Source organism: Eufriesea mexicana, unplaced genomic scaffold, assembly GCF_001483705.2.
Source record: "Eufriesea mexicana isolate 0111107269 unplaced genomic scaffold, ASM148370v2 scaffold1272, whole genome shotgun sequence".
Taxonomy (NCBI): domain Eukaryota; kingdom Metazoa; phylum Arthropoda; class Insecta; order Hymenoptera; family Apidae; genus Eufriesea; species Eufriesea mexicana.
The window spans coordinates 412255-430757 of record NW_016909436.1 but is presented as its reverse complement, the minus strand read 5'-3'; the positions used below and the strand labels follow the sequence as shown (position 1 = coordinate 430757).

The window sequence follows — 18503 nt, the reverse complement described above, 5'->3', positions numbered from 1 at the left end:
TCCGGCAAACGACGCGTCCGGATGTTATTTCTAATCATAACCTAGAGAAACGTGACGTGTACCGCTTTTATCTCTCGTTACATCCCACTTTTTACGTTATTCCACGTCGCGTGACAGTTGCCTCACCTCCTCGCCTTTCATATTCTCCAAATGTTAAGTAATTCCCGGCTTAATTAACCGCAATTTAACGGACGCTTGTTAGCGATCTTTTCTTCCTCTCTTTTTTCCATTCCTCGATCTTACACCGCACCGACTTAGCTGGCTCGCGTAATTGCACCGAGTCGAACGATTAATTATGAATCTCGAATATAAACGCTGAATATTTTTCAACGGCGGTATATCAGCGCGTAAGGAGATTAAATTGTAATTGAAGTTAAACGACTCGAAGTTGGGGCAGGTAGATCGTAGATCAACTTCACTCGCAGTATTACAGCGAATATAGTAAATAAAACAAATTCCAGATATTAGAATTTCACCGATATTACAGTTACTCATCGATATTACCCATTCGCACTCGGATAGGATAGGATTGGCTTGCCATTACCGTTTCGCGAAATTGCGAAAATTAAGGATACCGTGTTCGCGATAATATAACGACACGTGTATTCTCCATATATTAACTTTTTGCCGGGAAGAAAAAAGCCACGAACTTTCTAACAGCCAGGTTACGAGGTCACTTCCTCCATCGAAGAGAGCGAGAAAAATGCCAGGGTATTTATTACCACGGTTGCCGAACGCGCCATTTTCTCGAGGACTGGCACAAAGGGGTCGGGTCACAAAATCACGGGGAACTTCACCACAGGAGGAGAGACGAAAATCCTCAATTCTCGCGACGTCGAGTCCGATCGTCTGCCGCGCGTTTCTACACTGTGCCTCGCTGAAAATCGGATCGTGCGACTGTATGGTCCGATTAGAAAGCCAGGATGGCATACCGGAGGGCCGTGTACGCGACGTCTCCACGGCAACAATAGCGAAAGTGGCCTCTCGTTGCATCGGCGTCGCACGCGAGTCCTCGATGTCGTTAATTTCATCGATCGCTCGGCGTCCTCGTCGGGACGCGTTCGCCATCGATCTCCGGCTACCGTTCGGCCGTCGATCGTATCGCGAAACGCACACGGCCGATCTCGATATCGCGTTCGCGAGATACCGATCGCCTTCCTGGCCCGGCTCCGATCGTGCGTGACGCGTTCTCGGAGGAGGCGAGTGTGGCTCGGCTGGGGGGAAAAAGAGGGGAAAAGAGGGGGAAGGGGACAGAAACGATCGCGGCGATCGATAAATCGCGAAATCGCACGGCGAATTCGCGGCAGCCGCGATCGATCTTTATTAAACTCGCCGCCGTGTCCCGTATCGGGCCGAGCGATCGATCGATCGCAACAGTCGAATTAATAAATCGCGACAGCCGCGTGTAATGTTTGCACGGGCGCAATTAATGGACCGTGTCAGTCAACGTGTCGAGTCGTTAACGCGATTATTCACGCCGCGCGAACGCTCGCTCTCCTCGAGCTTTCGATCCAGGCCGATTAACGACGGGGGAAGCTTCGACGCGTCTCTGCTTATTTTACGGCGCGCCATCGGGCATGCCAATTTATGGTTTCAGCTGCACGCGTTTGCACGCGATCCGAGAGACCGCAAGAATCCAACAGCCGCGGCCCGCTTTCGATATTTTCCTTTTCTCGGCATTCGTGCTTCGCCGCGGTTCTTATGGGGTTGCGTCGGGGTTACGATCAATCGGCGACCTTTTCTGCCAAACTGTGTTCCTGTGTTCTTGACGAAATGAATCGGATGTAAGTCCCGAGTAACGCAGGCCTGAGATAGGAGGAACCGTTCCTTGCCCACCAACTCATCACTGGGTTTCGCAGGGGTGTGTCGAAGAATCGAGCTAATCACCGTATCACTATATGTAAGACACTAATTACCTCAACGACGCGACGTCAAGACTTGTTATGTGATATTTACGTGCAGTTGCAAGGGCCTTCTTCCTGTGTACGTCGACAAGCATATCGGTATCCATCGTGCATCGCACTAGCGCGAAAAGACTGCCGACTTTATCATACCACTGTCAAATTAGGTGACATAATGTGTCGGAGAACTGTGCTAATCGCGACATCTCTGTGTATCACTAATTACCTCGATGTCACTGTTCGTCACGTTACATTTACTTGCCGATACTTAGGTATGCATACCTGTTCTCAGCCGTGGATCCTAATAACGCGAAGGGACCGCAGACTTTATCAAAGCACTGTCAAACAGGTTGACCAGACCGCCATAACAGTTCGCGAATGTTCAATCCATCAATTTTTCATATTACAATCATCGTTTAGAAGTAAATTGGTATCCAGCTGGTATTAGCTAGCATCAGGTGGATGTTACGCGATATTCCGCAAAGATTCGCGCAGTGTGTAGTTAAAATCGCGGCACAAACGCGGCAGAAGACTTTGAAACGTGGATTCCTGGAAGAATCGAAGAATCAGCCGGCCATGCTTATCCAACGAGCTATCTCGCACGGAAAACGGCCAGCCATTAAGCTTATCGGATTAACTCGCCTACCCTCGGCTATCTTAAAAAGCCACCCTGCGTCGTTCGAAACCCTGTCGATAGTCCTCGAGTGGTCGATCTGCCGAACTATCAAACCGTGGCAAAAGATGAAAAACACCGGGAATATCCTGAGAGTCTGGATGAACCGGGTCGCCGGGAGCGACAGGAAGCCTGGCTGAAGGCAAAGGATGAAAGCGGCGCGATGGGAAAATGGAGAGAAAATGGAGCATCGGGTGATAAACAAGGAATTAACGCGACGATGCTTTTGAGAGGAAATGGAGCGACAGTGCTGTAACGTCGGAGGGTCGCAGAGGGTTGGAACCGGGTTCCGAACGCGAATCGTGGCGGGTGCCTGGAATCGCCGGCGTGCAGAGTCGTAAAACACGTGCGAGCGTGGTTCGCGGTGCCGGCCACGTAGGTGGGGAACATATGGGGAACCGTGGCTAAATATAGAGAGCGCTTTTATGGCGTGCGGTCGTGCCACCGGGATCCACGGACGATCCACGAACCCCGATGCCCTTTATCCGATCCGACCGTGCGCCTCTCATTAGGGCAGCGTCGCGTTATCGAGCGGATCGCCATGATTTCGCGAACCAAGCAGTCGGGGAATCGTGTGGAAGTCTTGGTTATAGCTCTGCTTCCATTTCGGCAAAAGTTCGCGTTTTCGTTGCTTTTAACTTCACCGTTCTGATAGGATCCCTCATCGTGGATTTTGAAGATCGTTGAGAATTCCTTCTTCAAAGTTTTTCGATATTATTCGACATTTTTCACCGATTTCCTTCGCGTACTGTGCGAGAGTTGGTAAATGTATAGACGAACGTGTCTTTGAGCTAGTTTGATGATAGTTAAGGAAACTTTGGTTGTTGGATAGCTAGCTTTAGCTGGATTTCAGCGAGATGTGATTCCATCTATTCACTGTCAATGGTTCAATAATGGATGAAGATTTGTAATAACTGGGGAATCATTTAAATTTCGATTAGACTCAAAATCATGGAGGTATCGAGTATCAATCACGCGACTTGTCGCAATAAATCTTGGTTGTCAAACGATAAATTATGTGGATCTGAGTAAACAGGGAAAGGTAGTTCCGATTTATCGAGTCTCCTTGGAAGCTAATAACCGTTCAAGCGTTATTTATATTCGCGTCGAATCCAGAATCGAAAAAATGGCGCAACTTGCTCCGACCAGTGCCAACAGCTCGATCAGAGATCTCGAAAGCCTGCTATACTTGACGATTATCCAAGTCCAAATTAGTCTCCGAATCGCGAACATATGTAACTTAAATCGCGTGATCCGGTGCAATCGATCTCGAGAGTTGGGTGCTTGGTTTTTGAAGATCGCAGAGCCAGGTTCCCTGATCTTTGACAAGCTGGCTAGCTAGAAATCTGTCCGTCTTAACCCTGCCTGTTGATAGGACGAAAATCCACGAGAACGGAAAATATCGGAGTCGTTTGTCTGGGACGCGGAACAGGAGCTGGTCTTAATTTAATTGGAACGCCGGCTAGACGAACGTGAACGTCATCGTTCGTCAAGGTTCACGGACGGCCGATGAGTGGAGTCTTTGTTCGCCGACGGATCACAATAAAGCTTCCGACCATGAGTACGATTCGCTTGACTGGCGGTGGAAGTCGAGGAAACAACGACCGAGGAAGTACACTGGGCGGAGGGTTCAAGGACAACAAAGGAATCTCTCTTGCAAATCGACCCTCGTCCTTATTGAAAAATGTCCCGAGGAATTGCCACTCTGAAATCCTTTCTTTTCTCCATGGCGCAGGCGAGGAAGAAATTCGCCTTCTTTAAACGCTTTAAACTCCGTCTTCCAAACTTGCAGAAATTTTTGCAAATTTTGATACTGGAGCAGAAGTGATTTTTGGAACGATTGAAATTCATTTCGGAGAGATTGATTGAAGATGAAACTAGGGTTACTGGAGGATCTTGAAGGATTCTGAATTCATTTTCACGAAGTAGAGGCTAATAGGTATTTCAGCTACTTTTTGATAAAACTATCGCGATTTCGTTGGTTTTAACGTAAGATGATCTTTTGTCGATTCAAATTCGAGGTACCAGCAGGGAATACTGTCGCGTTAATTATTGGACAATGGCAAACAACGAAATTTCATCGAGATAATTAGGGCCAATCGGAGCTACGTCTTCTCCATGGGAACTTTGACAGATTGAAATATACACGGGAATGCAGCGGAATTAATGAACTGTAATCAATTCGAAAATGTTATTTCTCTCCGTTGGTACTGCGAGAACATATAAATTAATTCGTCGAACAACGTGTAATATAAACGGATCCATCAATTCAGCGGGGAATAATTGATGAACGCGAGTGAGCGCGATACGTCGTCCGCGATGTTGGATTACTATAGAAGTGACGCGTGTTCGTTTAAATTCAGAAATTTCGCTCTAACCACGACATAATTACCCGTTTCCGACGCGCATTTCGCGAGTCATTACCGTATGAGAACGCTGGATCGTCAGTATCGAGCGAAACTTTCGCTCGTGTCGCTAATCTGTCAATATCGGCATTAAATCGACTCTATCGCGGTAAAATCGCAGTAATAACTCGCTGCGAGTAATTCTCTATCAACGAGAGTTCGCGTGTCGACTACCGAGCACCCGATTCTTCCCTTACGAGCAAAAATAAATTGCGCGCGTACTTATACCTCGTCTCGGTAGCAATTAAACGCGCCGATAAGGACCATCGACGGATTACTCGGTGGCAACGCGACGGAATTTATATGCAACGCGTGCATCGATAGCCAGGCGAGATAAGGCTCATTAAACGTAAGTACACGCGTGTAGCTTTGACATAGCGGGGCGTTAAAGAGGATTAAGAAACGACGGAATAACTCGCCCGTCGAACCGCGTCGATTCATTACGCGTAGTTCTGCGATCGAACCATCCACCGTTCGGGTCGTTCAATTTTCGCGCGGATGAAAAGTCGTTCGTCGACTTTTTCTCCTCCTTCTTTCTCACGGGGCCGAAGAAAGGAAGCGCGAGTAGGAACGCGACTCCTCTCTCCCTCTCCCCCTGCGCGGAGTGGCGCGGAGGGAGATCCCGCAGCGAGATAAGCGACGCGCCTGCTTTCCAATTCGCAACGGATGATCGCGCGGCAGAAGTGCGTGAGAGGTAACGTGGGCGGGTGGAACTTATTGCGGTGGGTGGGCCACGCAGCGAGCGTGCGAGAGAGAGCGTGGAGAGAACCAGTTTCTCCTTTGCCAACGCGCAGACCGGCCGGTGGAATCGACAAGGACGGTAGACGGGAGAACGCGCGCGAGGGACGAGCACCGACGTCGCTGAACCAGTCTGTCCGAAGAGGACGGAGCGTAGAAGAAAAAGGAAAAGAGTTATTGGACTCGACCGGCGAGCGAGAAGGACGAACGTACGTGAATAGACGGTGGACAGAGGTAGACAGATATAGTCGGAGCGGGAGAGCGCCAGAGCCGCAAAAAAACGCGCGTGACGCGAGTCAGGAACGACAGAGATAGGGCGAACAGAGTTGTTCCGGGGAACCGAAGAAGGACGCGAATATGATGAGAGGGAGACGGACAAGGATGGAAATAGAAGGAGCGATATACGATACTCCGAGGGAACGACGAGCGCGGAGAAAAAAAAACTGTACACGCAAGCCTGTCGGAGGAGGAGCGACGTATTCGTGTGACAGAGACCGGCGACTAGACGAGGACGGACTTATAGGTAGCGCCTCGGAGCGAGAGAGAGGGCGTCGAGCGAGCGTTCGAGTGGAACGGAGAATCGGAGTCGGAGGAGGACAGCGATAGTCCCGGCGTGGAACAGAGGTAGACGGAGCATACGGAAACCCGCCGGTGGGACGAAGACGGGCGATGTACTACCGGCCGAGGAGGTCTGTTGCTGCGACGAGGACGGACAATACGGTGCGGCAGATTGTCCGACAGAGACTGGAACTCGGCGTGGAACGAACATAAGGACAGAGATACCGTGTTCGTGATGAGGAAGAGGATAGACTAGACTATCTCGATGGGAGTGCATACAGTGTCGAGTGTATTGGCTGCCGCTCTGCCGGAGGGAGAGAGACGCAGATATCTCTGTCGTTGCTTCATATTGGCCCCGAGTTTGGACGAAGGAGAAAGAGAGACGGGAGCGGAATGAAAGAGGAGGCGTATACGTAGGTATTCGTGGTTATACGTGGCTACTTGACGGAGAGTGGTCGCGATCGAACAACAGAGGAATACGGTGAAATTAGTCCCTAAAGAGAATTTATGATGCGCCACGGATGCGTGCCGAACAAACGGTGTTAAAGTGCGTACTGAATTATCGAATAAACTTGCCATGTTCCGGGCTGGTTCCACTGCTTTGGGGATGTTTATTTTCAATGAACGTTACCACGCTGATCACAGGGAAATTGCGCGTGTTGGACCACGTTGCTGGGGTCCACCTACCGACTTTCTTGTTTAAAACTTAGAACCTTATTCGTGATTCCCAAATATGGAATTTCCAAATAATTGGAAAAATTTTGAGCGTTTGAAAATTTTAATTAAAGGTTAGAACAGGGTTGGTAGAACAGAATGATTAAGGCTTAAATGACTTGGGAGCAGGCCACGTGGATCATGATGACATCGATTACGAAATGGCACATGTGCTATGTAATTCAATGCTCAGAATTATTTTAATTTTGGCTCCATGAATGAAAAACAATATTCAAACGATATTTCAACAACCTCTGATCAATTTTAATTCCTCGCGATACCAGGAAGAGTTAGGTATTCATTTGAGACTACGTGTCTGAGCCGTATTCGAGGAAGCTTGGAATATTTCCGAAATGAAATTATCCCATTCGGGATGATCCCATAGAATCGTAAACGACGAAAATGAAACCGATAAGCTTTGCACGATTTTAGTTACCGGCAGCGAGATGCGAGTACGCCAATTGGCCCGGGATAATGGCGACGCAGGCATCCGCCCAAAGAAACTCGTCCAATTTCACTGAAATTAATGGAACCAAGTTACGCGCCTGGTCAGCATTACCCTAATTAGCAACGGTAACAATTCGCCTTTGTTCCGCCAGTTTATAAATCTGTTTCCTAAATTTATTACTCCAATCTCTGGATTTGGGTCCTGCTTGACGCTCGAAACGGTTAAGAAAATATTTCTCTCGTTTCTTCATTTGCAGTAACATCATTTCGAGTATTATAGCAGTCTTACATCACCTCTGGTAAATTTCGAGTAACTCTAGACCTTGTTTTTTCCCATTTCTGATTCGCTCGAAGAGCTAAGCGATAAGGAGCCAATAGAGTGGACCTCGGTTCCCAAAAAATTTGCACGAAAATTACTTTCCCGTTTGCCAACGACAAACAAGGAACCCGAAACCCCCGAAATGGCAAGACTCTGCCAAAAGCAAAGAGTAATCGAAGGAAACGAGGAAGCATTCGAAGAAAATAGACTCGAAGTCTACACGAGGCTACCATCCAATTACATCGACTCTTCTACCTTCTACCATTCGAAGCTCGTAAAGCTTCCTCTTGATGGACGTTACGAGGCTCTCTCTCGAAACCACTGGAGGAAAAATACTAAAATGGCGTGCAGGCGATGGAAACTTACTTAAATTAACGAGATTGTCTCGATCGACGCGTTGCGAGATAAATCTACCTTGGAATCACAGTTGCACAAACGATTGGGTTCAAAACATTGTCATATTAGTCACTTTTGCATAAATAAATCCGCGTTATGGGGTTTGAAAAACACGTCATCAGGATAGGAATTTTGCAGACAAGAATTCGTCAGTGTGGGGAGAAAACGTGGTTGAAAGTTTCGCGATGATTCATAAGGAACTGGGGTTGTGTTTTGGGAAGGGTGGAGAGGTCCATGGAAATTTATGACAGCTCTTTGACTCGTACTTGTGCTTGTCGTGGATTTAGATGGCCTGTGTATGAGGGATGGTAATGACTCGCTGTTTAGTACTTTGACTTTTCATTCTTGGTGACTTGAGATAGAAAATATAGTTAAAAATAGGAATTTGATCGGTGATTTTAATTGCTAGAGTAATTTTCTCGTTCTTGGAACTTCTCGTTGCACTCGAGGTTATCTCTAAGTGGGTTTATACTGTTGCTTAACACATTGTTGACCGACGACGTTGGAACTTCTCGTTGCACTCGAGGTTATCTCTAAGTGGGTTTATACTGTTGCTTAACACATTGTAGACCAGTTAACTCGTCTTTTCCTAACTAAACGTTGTTGACCGATGACGAGTTAACTCGTCATTGCACTTGCATTATCTATTTCAATTTATTAAGCCCAGGGCGATATAGAATATTGCGTGATTTTGAAGATTGGATTACAAAATGACAGCCGGTGACATGACATTGTTTCTGTGTAGAATTGCCGGTCACCAAAATGTAAATTTTAATTTGATCTTAGGGATGTAAGAAGATTTAGGAAGAACGTGAGGAAGTTTCAGAAATTTTGTGAAATTTCTACGATCAAAATTTTTGATTGCTAGTGTACCTGTGTACCGAACAAACGAGTTGCTCATGAAGCTGTCATTATACATTGCTTCGATCGTTATACCAGACTAATTATCAACCGCTAATTACGATTCTGCGAAGGACACAATAAACACGGAATAATTCCTCCATTAATCTCCATTCTCGGTATCATACCGCCACATGAAAGGTTGCCGAACAAAAGCTACCATAGGCAAGAATTCATCCCTTTATTCCCCGCGAGATGAAACAGTGGACCCTCGTGCCCGAGAAGAAAGCTCGTTTGCGAAAGCAAAACAGCCCCTCGACACCTCTACCCCATTCCCCATGGCCATATTGCTATAATTTGGTCGTGCAAATGGGATAGAGTAGCGGCGAATGCCGTAATCGACAGGGGGTTGTCGCGCATTCGTTCACGAGGTATTCGCCTAACGCGTGTCGCCTCGAACCCCCTCGCGGATACCCCCAAATTCCCCCGAATCGAATTACGAGCTTACAAGCTTGCTCCGTTCACGGACCAACGATGCTTTCTCTGTTAACAGAGACCCGATGTGACGCCGTTGAACAGGGTGGTGGGCCGTGTAAAGGGGCAGAATGAGGGGTGGCAATAGCGACGTCCCTGCTATGGTCACCGCCTCTGCGTCTCGCAATGTAAGTACCGTGGTGTGAGTGATTCCGAACCTGAAAACAAAATTTCCAATTTTAAACTCGCGATTCTAAAATTCGTCGAATTTTCTTGGGATTTGCAGGAATTTATAATTAACAACGCGAGAATACATTCGCATGGATCATGAAACGAGTTTCGTTTCTTCCATTTTCTCTGAAATTTTAAGTATGCAGGATATAATGGAATTTTTAATTACTATGTCCCGCTATTTCATATATATTATGCAAACGCAGCAACGGTAAACATTGCATTTGCATATTTAAAATGGTAGGCTCTTCGTGCTTTCGCGGGATAGAATGATCATGTGATTGTGATGCAATAATGATGATACCGAATTTTGATAAGTCAGTAAGTTGATAATTGGACAATTGAATAGGTTAGGTTTTACCGGGATAATCTCTCGGAATAACTATACCTGCTTTCTTTTTAACTATACTTATAACTATGCTTGGAAGGAAGTGACCATCATTAGGTTTTATTAAAATTGCTGAAAATTCCAGATGTCGCTGGAAGCGTTCAGCAACATGGAACGGGAGATTAGAACTCTCCAGCAATTCAGATATTCTTAGTCTGTTAATTGGACAATAAATTAATTTCCTGAATTATGTGGATAAATTAAACCCAATTAAATTAATATTAAATTAATATCCCGGATTGAAAAATTTATTTAAAAATGGATTTCATTGAAAAATTATTCTACGCTCGGGAGATATTTAACAAAACACTATGACGAATTATTATAGTGGAAATTAGCTACTAAAGGAAGACAAGAGGGTAAAGTTTCTTTATATTCAGGCTTGACGAATAATTTTGTTGGAAACGTGACCTATCGACGAGGTATTTCCAACTTGGTTCAAACTAACGAGTAATAGAGTCTTCTGGGAATTTGGAAAGTTCAGTTTTAAAATTCTCGCTGGATAGCCGGGAAATCCTCGCGAAATTTGAACTAGGGAATATAAAGTATCACGACGTTCGGGATTATCATAGAAATTGTACTTCGTCGATATCGTTTCGCAGCTCCCGCTGATATGAATAATCTAACGTCAGTCACTTCATCAATCATAATTGTTGCTTGACCAGAGTAGTCAAAGTATGTTCAATTAAAGAAAAATCTATACAAAAAGAAAACAATGACGTAATTTCCTAATTCTAATCATCTATTAATTTCCTAGTTCTAATCATCTTCTCTCATCCACATCCACAAACTTGAGTTTCCAAACTGCTTATCGATGATCTACGCTTATGCTACTAAAATTATAATACTTAATACATTTTAGCATTCGCAATATTCATACAAACCCTTACACTTTTATCCAATTTTATGGCGAATAAAATAAATCTATAATCAACCCTTGTATCTATATATTCTAATTAAATATCTTTTTAATGCAGAATTATTCATAATTAAATCCTAGTCCAAACGAAGGAGGAAGAAAAATTAAAGAATCTTCAAAATAAGTAGGATAAAAATTGCAAAAATAATTTTCTACCCTACCCTAATAATATTCCAATTCGTAGACAAGTAAAGATCCCTAGATAGTCAAAGAGAAGCCTTCGAAAAAGCAATCTTCAAAACAAGTAAGATAAAAATTGCAGAAATAATTCCCCACCCTACTCTAATAATATTCTAATTCCTAGGCAAATAAAGATCCCTAGATCGTCAAAGATCCCTAGGCAAGCGAAGATCCCTAGATAGTCAAAGAGAAGCCTTCGAAAAAGCAATCTTCAAAACAAGTAAGATAAAAATTGCAGAAATAATTTCCCACCCTACTCTAATAATATTCTAATTCCTAGGCAAGCAAAGATCCCTAGATCGTCAAAGATCCCTAGGCAAGCGAAGATCCCTAGATAGTCAAAGAGAAGCCTTCGAAAAAGCAATCTTCAAAACAAGTAGGATAAAAATTGCAAAAATAATTCCCCACCCTACTCTAATAATATTCTAATTCCTAGGCAAACAAAGATCTCTAGATAGTCAAAGATCCCTAGATAGTCAAAGATCCCTAGATAAGCAAAGATCCCTAGATAGTCAAAGAGAAGTCTTCGGATGCACGAGGATCGTACATGGTCTTCCAGCGTGCACCTTCGCGTTGGGACACGACCAAATCCCTCGGGAATTTTTCAAAGTGTCGCTGCCCGTTTCCAGGGGTGATTTCGCAAGCCAATTACCGCGGGCGAGTTTATCGTCGCCGCGGAACCGGGTCGTCGTTGAGCAACGCGAGAACCGGTGCTACAAGTATTCCGCTCGACAGTGGCGCGAGCGCGTAGGTCGTCGTTGATCCTCTCTCGATCGGGCCGACGATCGATCCGATCGTGGATATCCAACGACGATAACGAGGAATTCATCCGAACGGAAGGAACGTGCTGCCTTTTCTCCTTCACCCTTCGCTTTTTCCCCGTCGATGACACGCAGACGTGCCTCTTTTTACCCCTATTTGGATTCCTCGGCTCTTAAACATCGGAATATTCTCGCCCGATGCTGTGTCGAGATCAATCGCGATGACGTTAAGTAGAACAGAGTTGGAAATCATTAAGCGAGCTAGGGTTGCACGATGCTTCTGCGATCGTTGACGAAGATTGCGTCGATCGATAGGGAAGAAATAAGAACATCCTTCATCTTTTTCTCCTTTCTCTCGTCTCTTGTCATCGATGACACATTGCATTACTTCTTTCTGGTGTTTTCTGAGTGAAGATCCATATATTCTAGTGGATGTTGAATGTAGAATATTTTTGATTAATCTCGATAATCGTAGAGCAAAATCTTCGAATTTTTTGATCTTATTTTGGGGTTTTAGAAAGGTGTGAGCTTTGATACTTGAGAATAATTCGAATAATTCGAATGGATGACGTGCTACCGAGTCTCTGAGTCCAGGTACTAAGGTATTGGACTTAATGTACCTGAACGAACGCCATTTAATTGCACCAGTTACTATCAGGATTGGTAAACACCTATATCTACACTTTCATCCACGATATCGAGATTTCTAATAAAAAGAAGAATCAAATGTATCGCGAGATACGGTATTTAATTCGGATAATTATCATTTTATTAAATTCCGACGTGAAATATTAATTGTAACTGTTTCAATTAATTCTCTAATCACTCCAATGTTTATATAAATAAATCCACGCAAGAAATTTCAAATTAACATATAGAAGTCTTCGATTATCTAATTATATATTTAAAAATTCTCTATCCTAACTAAGGAGACTCAAAAATTCCTTCACCCCTCCAAATCGTAAACAAATCACGTTCCACTCAAAATTCGAATTTTAAATTCGAACGAAAGAATCGATAAATTCGACACGCCCAAAAATCCAATTAAACTCCCACCCAAGACCCAAGATAAATCGCTGGACTGGAAATATAAATGGCCGACCGCGAAGTTAAACAGCAAAACACGTGGAATTAATTATGATACACGCGAAAATAATGCACATCGAGGGAATTTTAATCACTATCTCGTTGCATCGACAACGGGGTCGATCAATCACGCTGGTAACAGCAATAATTTAATCGAATCGCGGCACTTCCGATTTTAAAGTCTCGAGAATGCTAATTTCTCGCTTCATACGGCCTACCTAATCGGTGGCGGGCCTCTATCGGCAGCTACGCGATAAATTCATGGGGCACGAACACTGTTCGCCGTGACTAGGGGTGGGACTACCCCTGGTTCCGACACGGCCCGACACGGGGCGGTCTGCTGGCCGAAAAGAAATGGAGGGCGAAGCGTCGCGACCTCGCGTGCCGCCGATTGTACCTGGCTCCAAGACTCTCTCGCGAATTTTTATCAGCCCCCTGAGAATCGGTATTCAAACTTCCGATTCGTCACGATTCCGTATCCTTCCTTATCTATTCTTCACTCTCTTCCCAATGTTCGTGCACGCTTCCTTTTTGTTCGCGAGTAGTGTAAAGCTGAGAAATGAAGTACTGTGGGATTGAATTGACGGACAAGTGTAATTATAAATACAATTGCGTTCATCGATGATTTCGCTAAGAATTAATCGCAAATCCCACGGGGGGTTCGTTTTCGAGCTGAATTTCAGGTTTCGTTTCAAAGGGTGCGAAATATTTCCCGTTTCCGCCGTGCAGTGTTTATTTTCGGTAACAAACAAGTGGCAAAGTTTGAAAATTTTAAGTTAAACGAACTGTACGAAGTAGGTAGAAAATTTAGTTTAATTTTCGCGATAAATTTCGAAGAAAAAGACGGGACGCGTTCGCGGTTCTTTCCTTTTGGGATTTCCAAGGAAAAGGTAATTTCGTTAAATACTGAGGTAAATACCGAGCGAGCTACTTATATCGTATCCAGAAGAATAGAGTTAAATCAGCCACCGAAAGTTAGACTCATTTTAACCAAGTCTTCTCTTCTCTCTTTACACTATTGGTCGTTAAGAATGTTGATAATTAAATGTCCCAAGAATATATTATAAAATCACAGCTGAATTAGTGGAATGTTTATGTTGGAATGCTAAAGATATAAATCGAGATATCTTACACATAATGTCGATGTTAAAATGTTTTTAATTATCGCATACTAATGTATGATTGTGTACGTGTCGGTCGCTAGCCAAAATTCCTTTGTTTAAACGAGTCACAAATTGTTAAATCGTTGCCTTTTTATAATTAGTGTTCCTTCTTTTTTAACTCCACTGCCATACCAAATTCTACCAGTTTACATAGAATATGAAAGCACGAAGAACAAATGGCGTTGGAGGTTAGTTTCATCCAGAATGCGCAATAATGGCGGCCACGAGAGAGACACGTCGCGTTAGCGAAAATTCGTGTATCGAGAATGTGTTACAGGGAAAATAGTAATATCGGACACAAATAACAGTGAGTTTTATATATCACTATCCCCGAGGTGCTCGTTAACACGTGGCAGTAACATTTCAACGTTAACCAAATAAAATGGCGGATTCGACCTAACCTAACCAAACAAAATGGAGGCAATAACGATTTTTGAAATCGGAAGCAGCGAGGAAACGAAATGGGAAAATAAATTGCCAGATGGAACGGGTAATAAGAATAATTGGCAGTGATTGATAACGAGGTTGGTCAATTTGGAACGTCAAACGAGGGTTATCATGAATACTCGTTAGAGATAACTATATCTGCGACCAATCGGCGTGGATGTCGATATCCAACGAATTCAAATTATCGTAAATCAGCCGCGTGTTATTCCATCGTTCACGAGGATGTCTCGAAGCTAGAATCGATACCATTCTATAGCAGAAGACGAAAGTCATGCATGATTTATAGAGGTGTTCTGGTTACCACGGAGAGGCGTCGAAGAAATCCGATGTAATCTCTCTTTCGCGCCGAGCGAGCTTGAAAGTCGTGTATGAATCTTTCAGAGACGATGTTCACTTTCTTTCCGAGTTTCTTCCACCGACCAACCACCTAAACGCGCACGTGTTACGGCGAAAATGTACCTGGATTCGCGATTTTTCATCCCCTAGTGGTTTCCTCGCGATTTATTTACGAATCGCGGAGAAATATTTCCACCGCCATATTCTTCCTCATTTCACGTGTTCTATATTTTAAAACACAGGTGAATTAAAATTTCGTGGATAATTAATTTTCGATTCTACGAACATTCAAATTTCTTTCGGTGCATCGGGAAATGAAATGTTAAATTTCTATAAATTCGCGAGAGAGATAAATTCATTGAGAAATAAAATATTAAATTTTTATGAATTCATGGGAGCAATAATGCAACGTAAATGCGAACGTGTTTGCGGTGAAGGTGCACCTGGATTCGCGATTTTTCATCCCCTAGTGGTTTCCACGCGATTTATTTACGAATCGCGGAGAAATATTTCCACCGCCATATTCTTCCTGATTTTCCTTGTTCTATATTTTAATCGTATAAAACACAGGTGAATTAAAATTCCGTGGATAATTATTTTCGATTCTGTGAACTTTCAAATTTCTTTTGATGCATTGAAGAATAAAATATTAAATTTCTATAAATTCGTTGAGAAATAAAATATTAAATTTTTATAAATTCACGAGAGCAACGATGCAATCTTCACTTAATCGTAAAATATCGCGAAATTTTTCTATTCTCTCGTAACGAAGTTGGGATTTCGAAAAAGAGCAATCTGATTCTGGCAGGTAACTCCAGAGGGAATCTCAGCAATGGAAGAATCCATCTATCCTCGAAAAGAGTAATTTTAATTATAGAAGAGCAGAGTTAAGTCACTCTAAAAGGAAGCTTCAGCAATTGAGGAAAAAAAATTTCCCATTGCGATATAAAGAGTTGATATTCGGGGTATTAATCACCAATCATATAATTTTACTTTAAGTATTGCAAATACGATCACTGAGAACTGATTGTACGACCACTGATTTTACTTTTGCGTTTAATTAAATCAATTAGTTCTATTTCCATCACGGTGTGTTCTTAAGGACTAATGACTCACACCGCGTGTACACTCATGCAAGACATGTCTCTACTGAATCTAATCAATCGTACACTAATCTACAAGACAATGATCAAGCCCATACTGGACTTACTGAATCATTTAATCCGTGTATTACAGAGCACTGTAGTCGAACCAAACCTAAAAATAGCGAAACATATAAATAAAAATCCTGAAGAAAATTTTAAATGCACACTAATACATTTGCCTGTACTGAGGACATAGATTGGACATTACAAATAAACTTCGTTAAACAAGAAATACAAAATTATACCCGAAAGTATTGCACCAGGCTGAAAAGTTGAAAGACACCCTAATTCAATCGTACAGTAATCTACACAAGCATGATCAAGCCCATACTAGACTTACCGAATCATTTAATCCGTGCATTATAGAGTACTGTAGTGAAACCATACCTAAAAATAACGTTACCCGAAAGTATTGCACCAGGCTGAAAAGTTGAAAGACACCCTAATTCAATCGTACACTAATCAACACGACAATGATCAAGCCCATACTGGACTTACTGAATCATTTAATCCGTGCATTATAGAGCACTATAGTCAAACTATAAAAATAGTAAAGCATATAAATAAAAATCCTGAGGAAAATTTCAAATGCACACTGATACATTTGCCTATATCGAGGACATGGATTGATCATTATAAGTAAACTTGGTTAAACAGGAAACGCAAAATTACACCCGAAAGTATTGCACTAGGTTGAAAAGTTGAAAGACACCCTAATTCAATCGTACACTAATCAACACCACAATGATCAAACCCATACTGGACTTACTGAATCATTTGATCCGTGTATTATAGATCACTGTAGTCAAACCATACCTAAAAATAACAAAGCATATGAATAATAGTCCCAAGAATAATTTCAAATGCACACTGATACATTTGCCTATATCGAGGACATGGATTGATCATTATAAGTAGACTTGGTTAAACAAGAAATACATAATTACACCCGAAAGTACTAGATCAGACTGAAAAGTTGAAAGACACCCTAATTCAATCGTACAGTAATCTACACAAGCATGATCAAGCCCATACTAGACTTACCGAATCATTTAATCCGTGCATTATAGAGTACTGTAGTGAAACCATACCTAAAAATAACGAAGCATATGAATAATAGTCCCAAGAATAATTTCAAATGCACACTGATACATTTGCCTATATCGAGGACATGGAATGATCATTATAAGTAGACTTGGTTAAACAAGAAATACATAATTACACCCGAAAGTACTAGATCAGACTGAAAAGTTGAAAGACACCCTAATTCAATCGTACAGTAATCTACACAAGCATGATCAAGCCCATACTAGACTTACTGAATCATTTAATCCATGTATTATAGAGCACTGTAGTGAAACCATACCTAAAAATAACGAAGCATATGAATAATAGTCCCAAGGATAATTTCAAATGCACACTGATACATTTGCCTATATCGAGGACATGGATTGATCATTATAAGTAGACTTGGTTAAACAGGAAATACAAAATTACACCCGAAAGTATTGCACTAGGTTGAAAAGTTGAAAGACACCCTAATTCAATCGTACACTAATCAAGACGACAATGATCAAACCCATACTGGACTTACTGAATCATTTAATCCGTGCATTATAGAGCACTGTAGTCAAACCATACCTAAAAATAACGAAACATATGAGTAATAGTCCCAAGGATAATTTCAAGTGCACACTGATACATTTGCCTATATCGAGGACATGGATTGATCATTATAAGTAGACTTGGTTAAACAGGAAATACAAAATTACACCCGAAAGTATTGCACCAGGTTGAAAAGTTGAAGGACACCCTAATTCCACCATATCAGATTGTTTCAAAGGACTTCCTGAAACGAGAAGACTCATTATTAGGTAGCACACTAGACTCTGTCGTGTCACATTTTGATCATAGACTTCGTAACTACCGACAAAAGACTCTCACTGACACACGCAAGTCCTTCTACACTTGCACTCGTGCCTACACACCCGACACGTCAGATGTTACCGATTCACAGGTGATTTTAGGTACTCGTGCATCTGTTGACAACTCGCGGAGGCGAATTTTCATTAGGAATTAGCAGCAGCGATCGCAAGGTGCCTGGCTAATTGGCATCCGAAGGCCTCGGCGTGGTGATGGAGATGTCGACCGATCGAAGGACAGTTATTTCAGCGTTCGCGGCCGTGCAGAGCTCGCGTGCGTGCTTCTGCGAACTGGTTTCCTCTGGTAGCTTTGATAATGCGACAGCCGGGGCTCGTTTTGCCGAGAATTATCGCGGCCCGCTCTGTGCGTTTCCACGCCATATACGCCGCCCCGACCGGCCGCGTCCTTCGGATTATAATAAAATATTAACCGGCCGGGATCACCGGCGCGGGGAGTCTG

General features: G+C 43.0%; 1 protein-coding gene across 2 annotated transcripts in view; it reads left to right on the top strand.

Moving 5' to 3' along the window:
• Positions 1-18503, top strand: part of LOC108547866 (ras-related protein Rab-37) — a 179303-nt gene that overhangs the window by 3607 nt on the left and 157193 nt on the right. The window contains exon 2 of one of the 2 annotated variants that reach the window (XM_017900566.1): positions 9545-9653. The exons of the other annotated variant lie outside the window; for it this stretch is intronic. Within the exon in view, the coding sequence (XP_017756055.1) occupies positions 9597-9653 (57 nt within the window). The 5' untranslated portion in view covers positions 9545-9596. The remainder of the gene's footprint in view (positions 1-9544; positions 9654-18503) is intronic. 2 annotated transcript variants of the gene reach the window in all.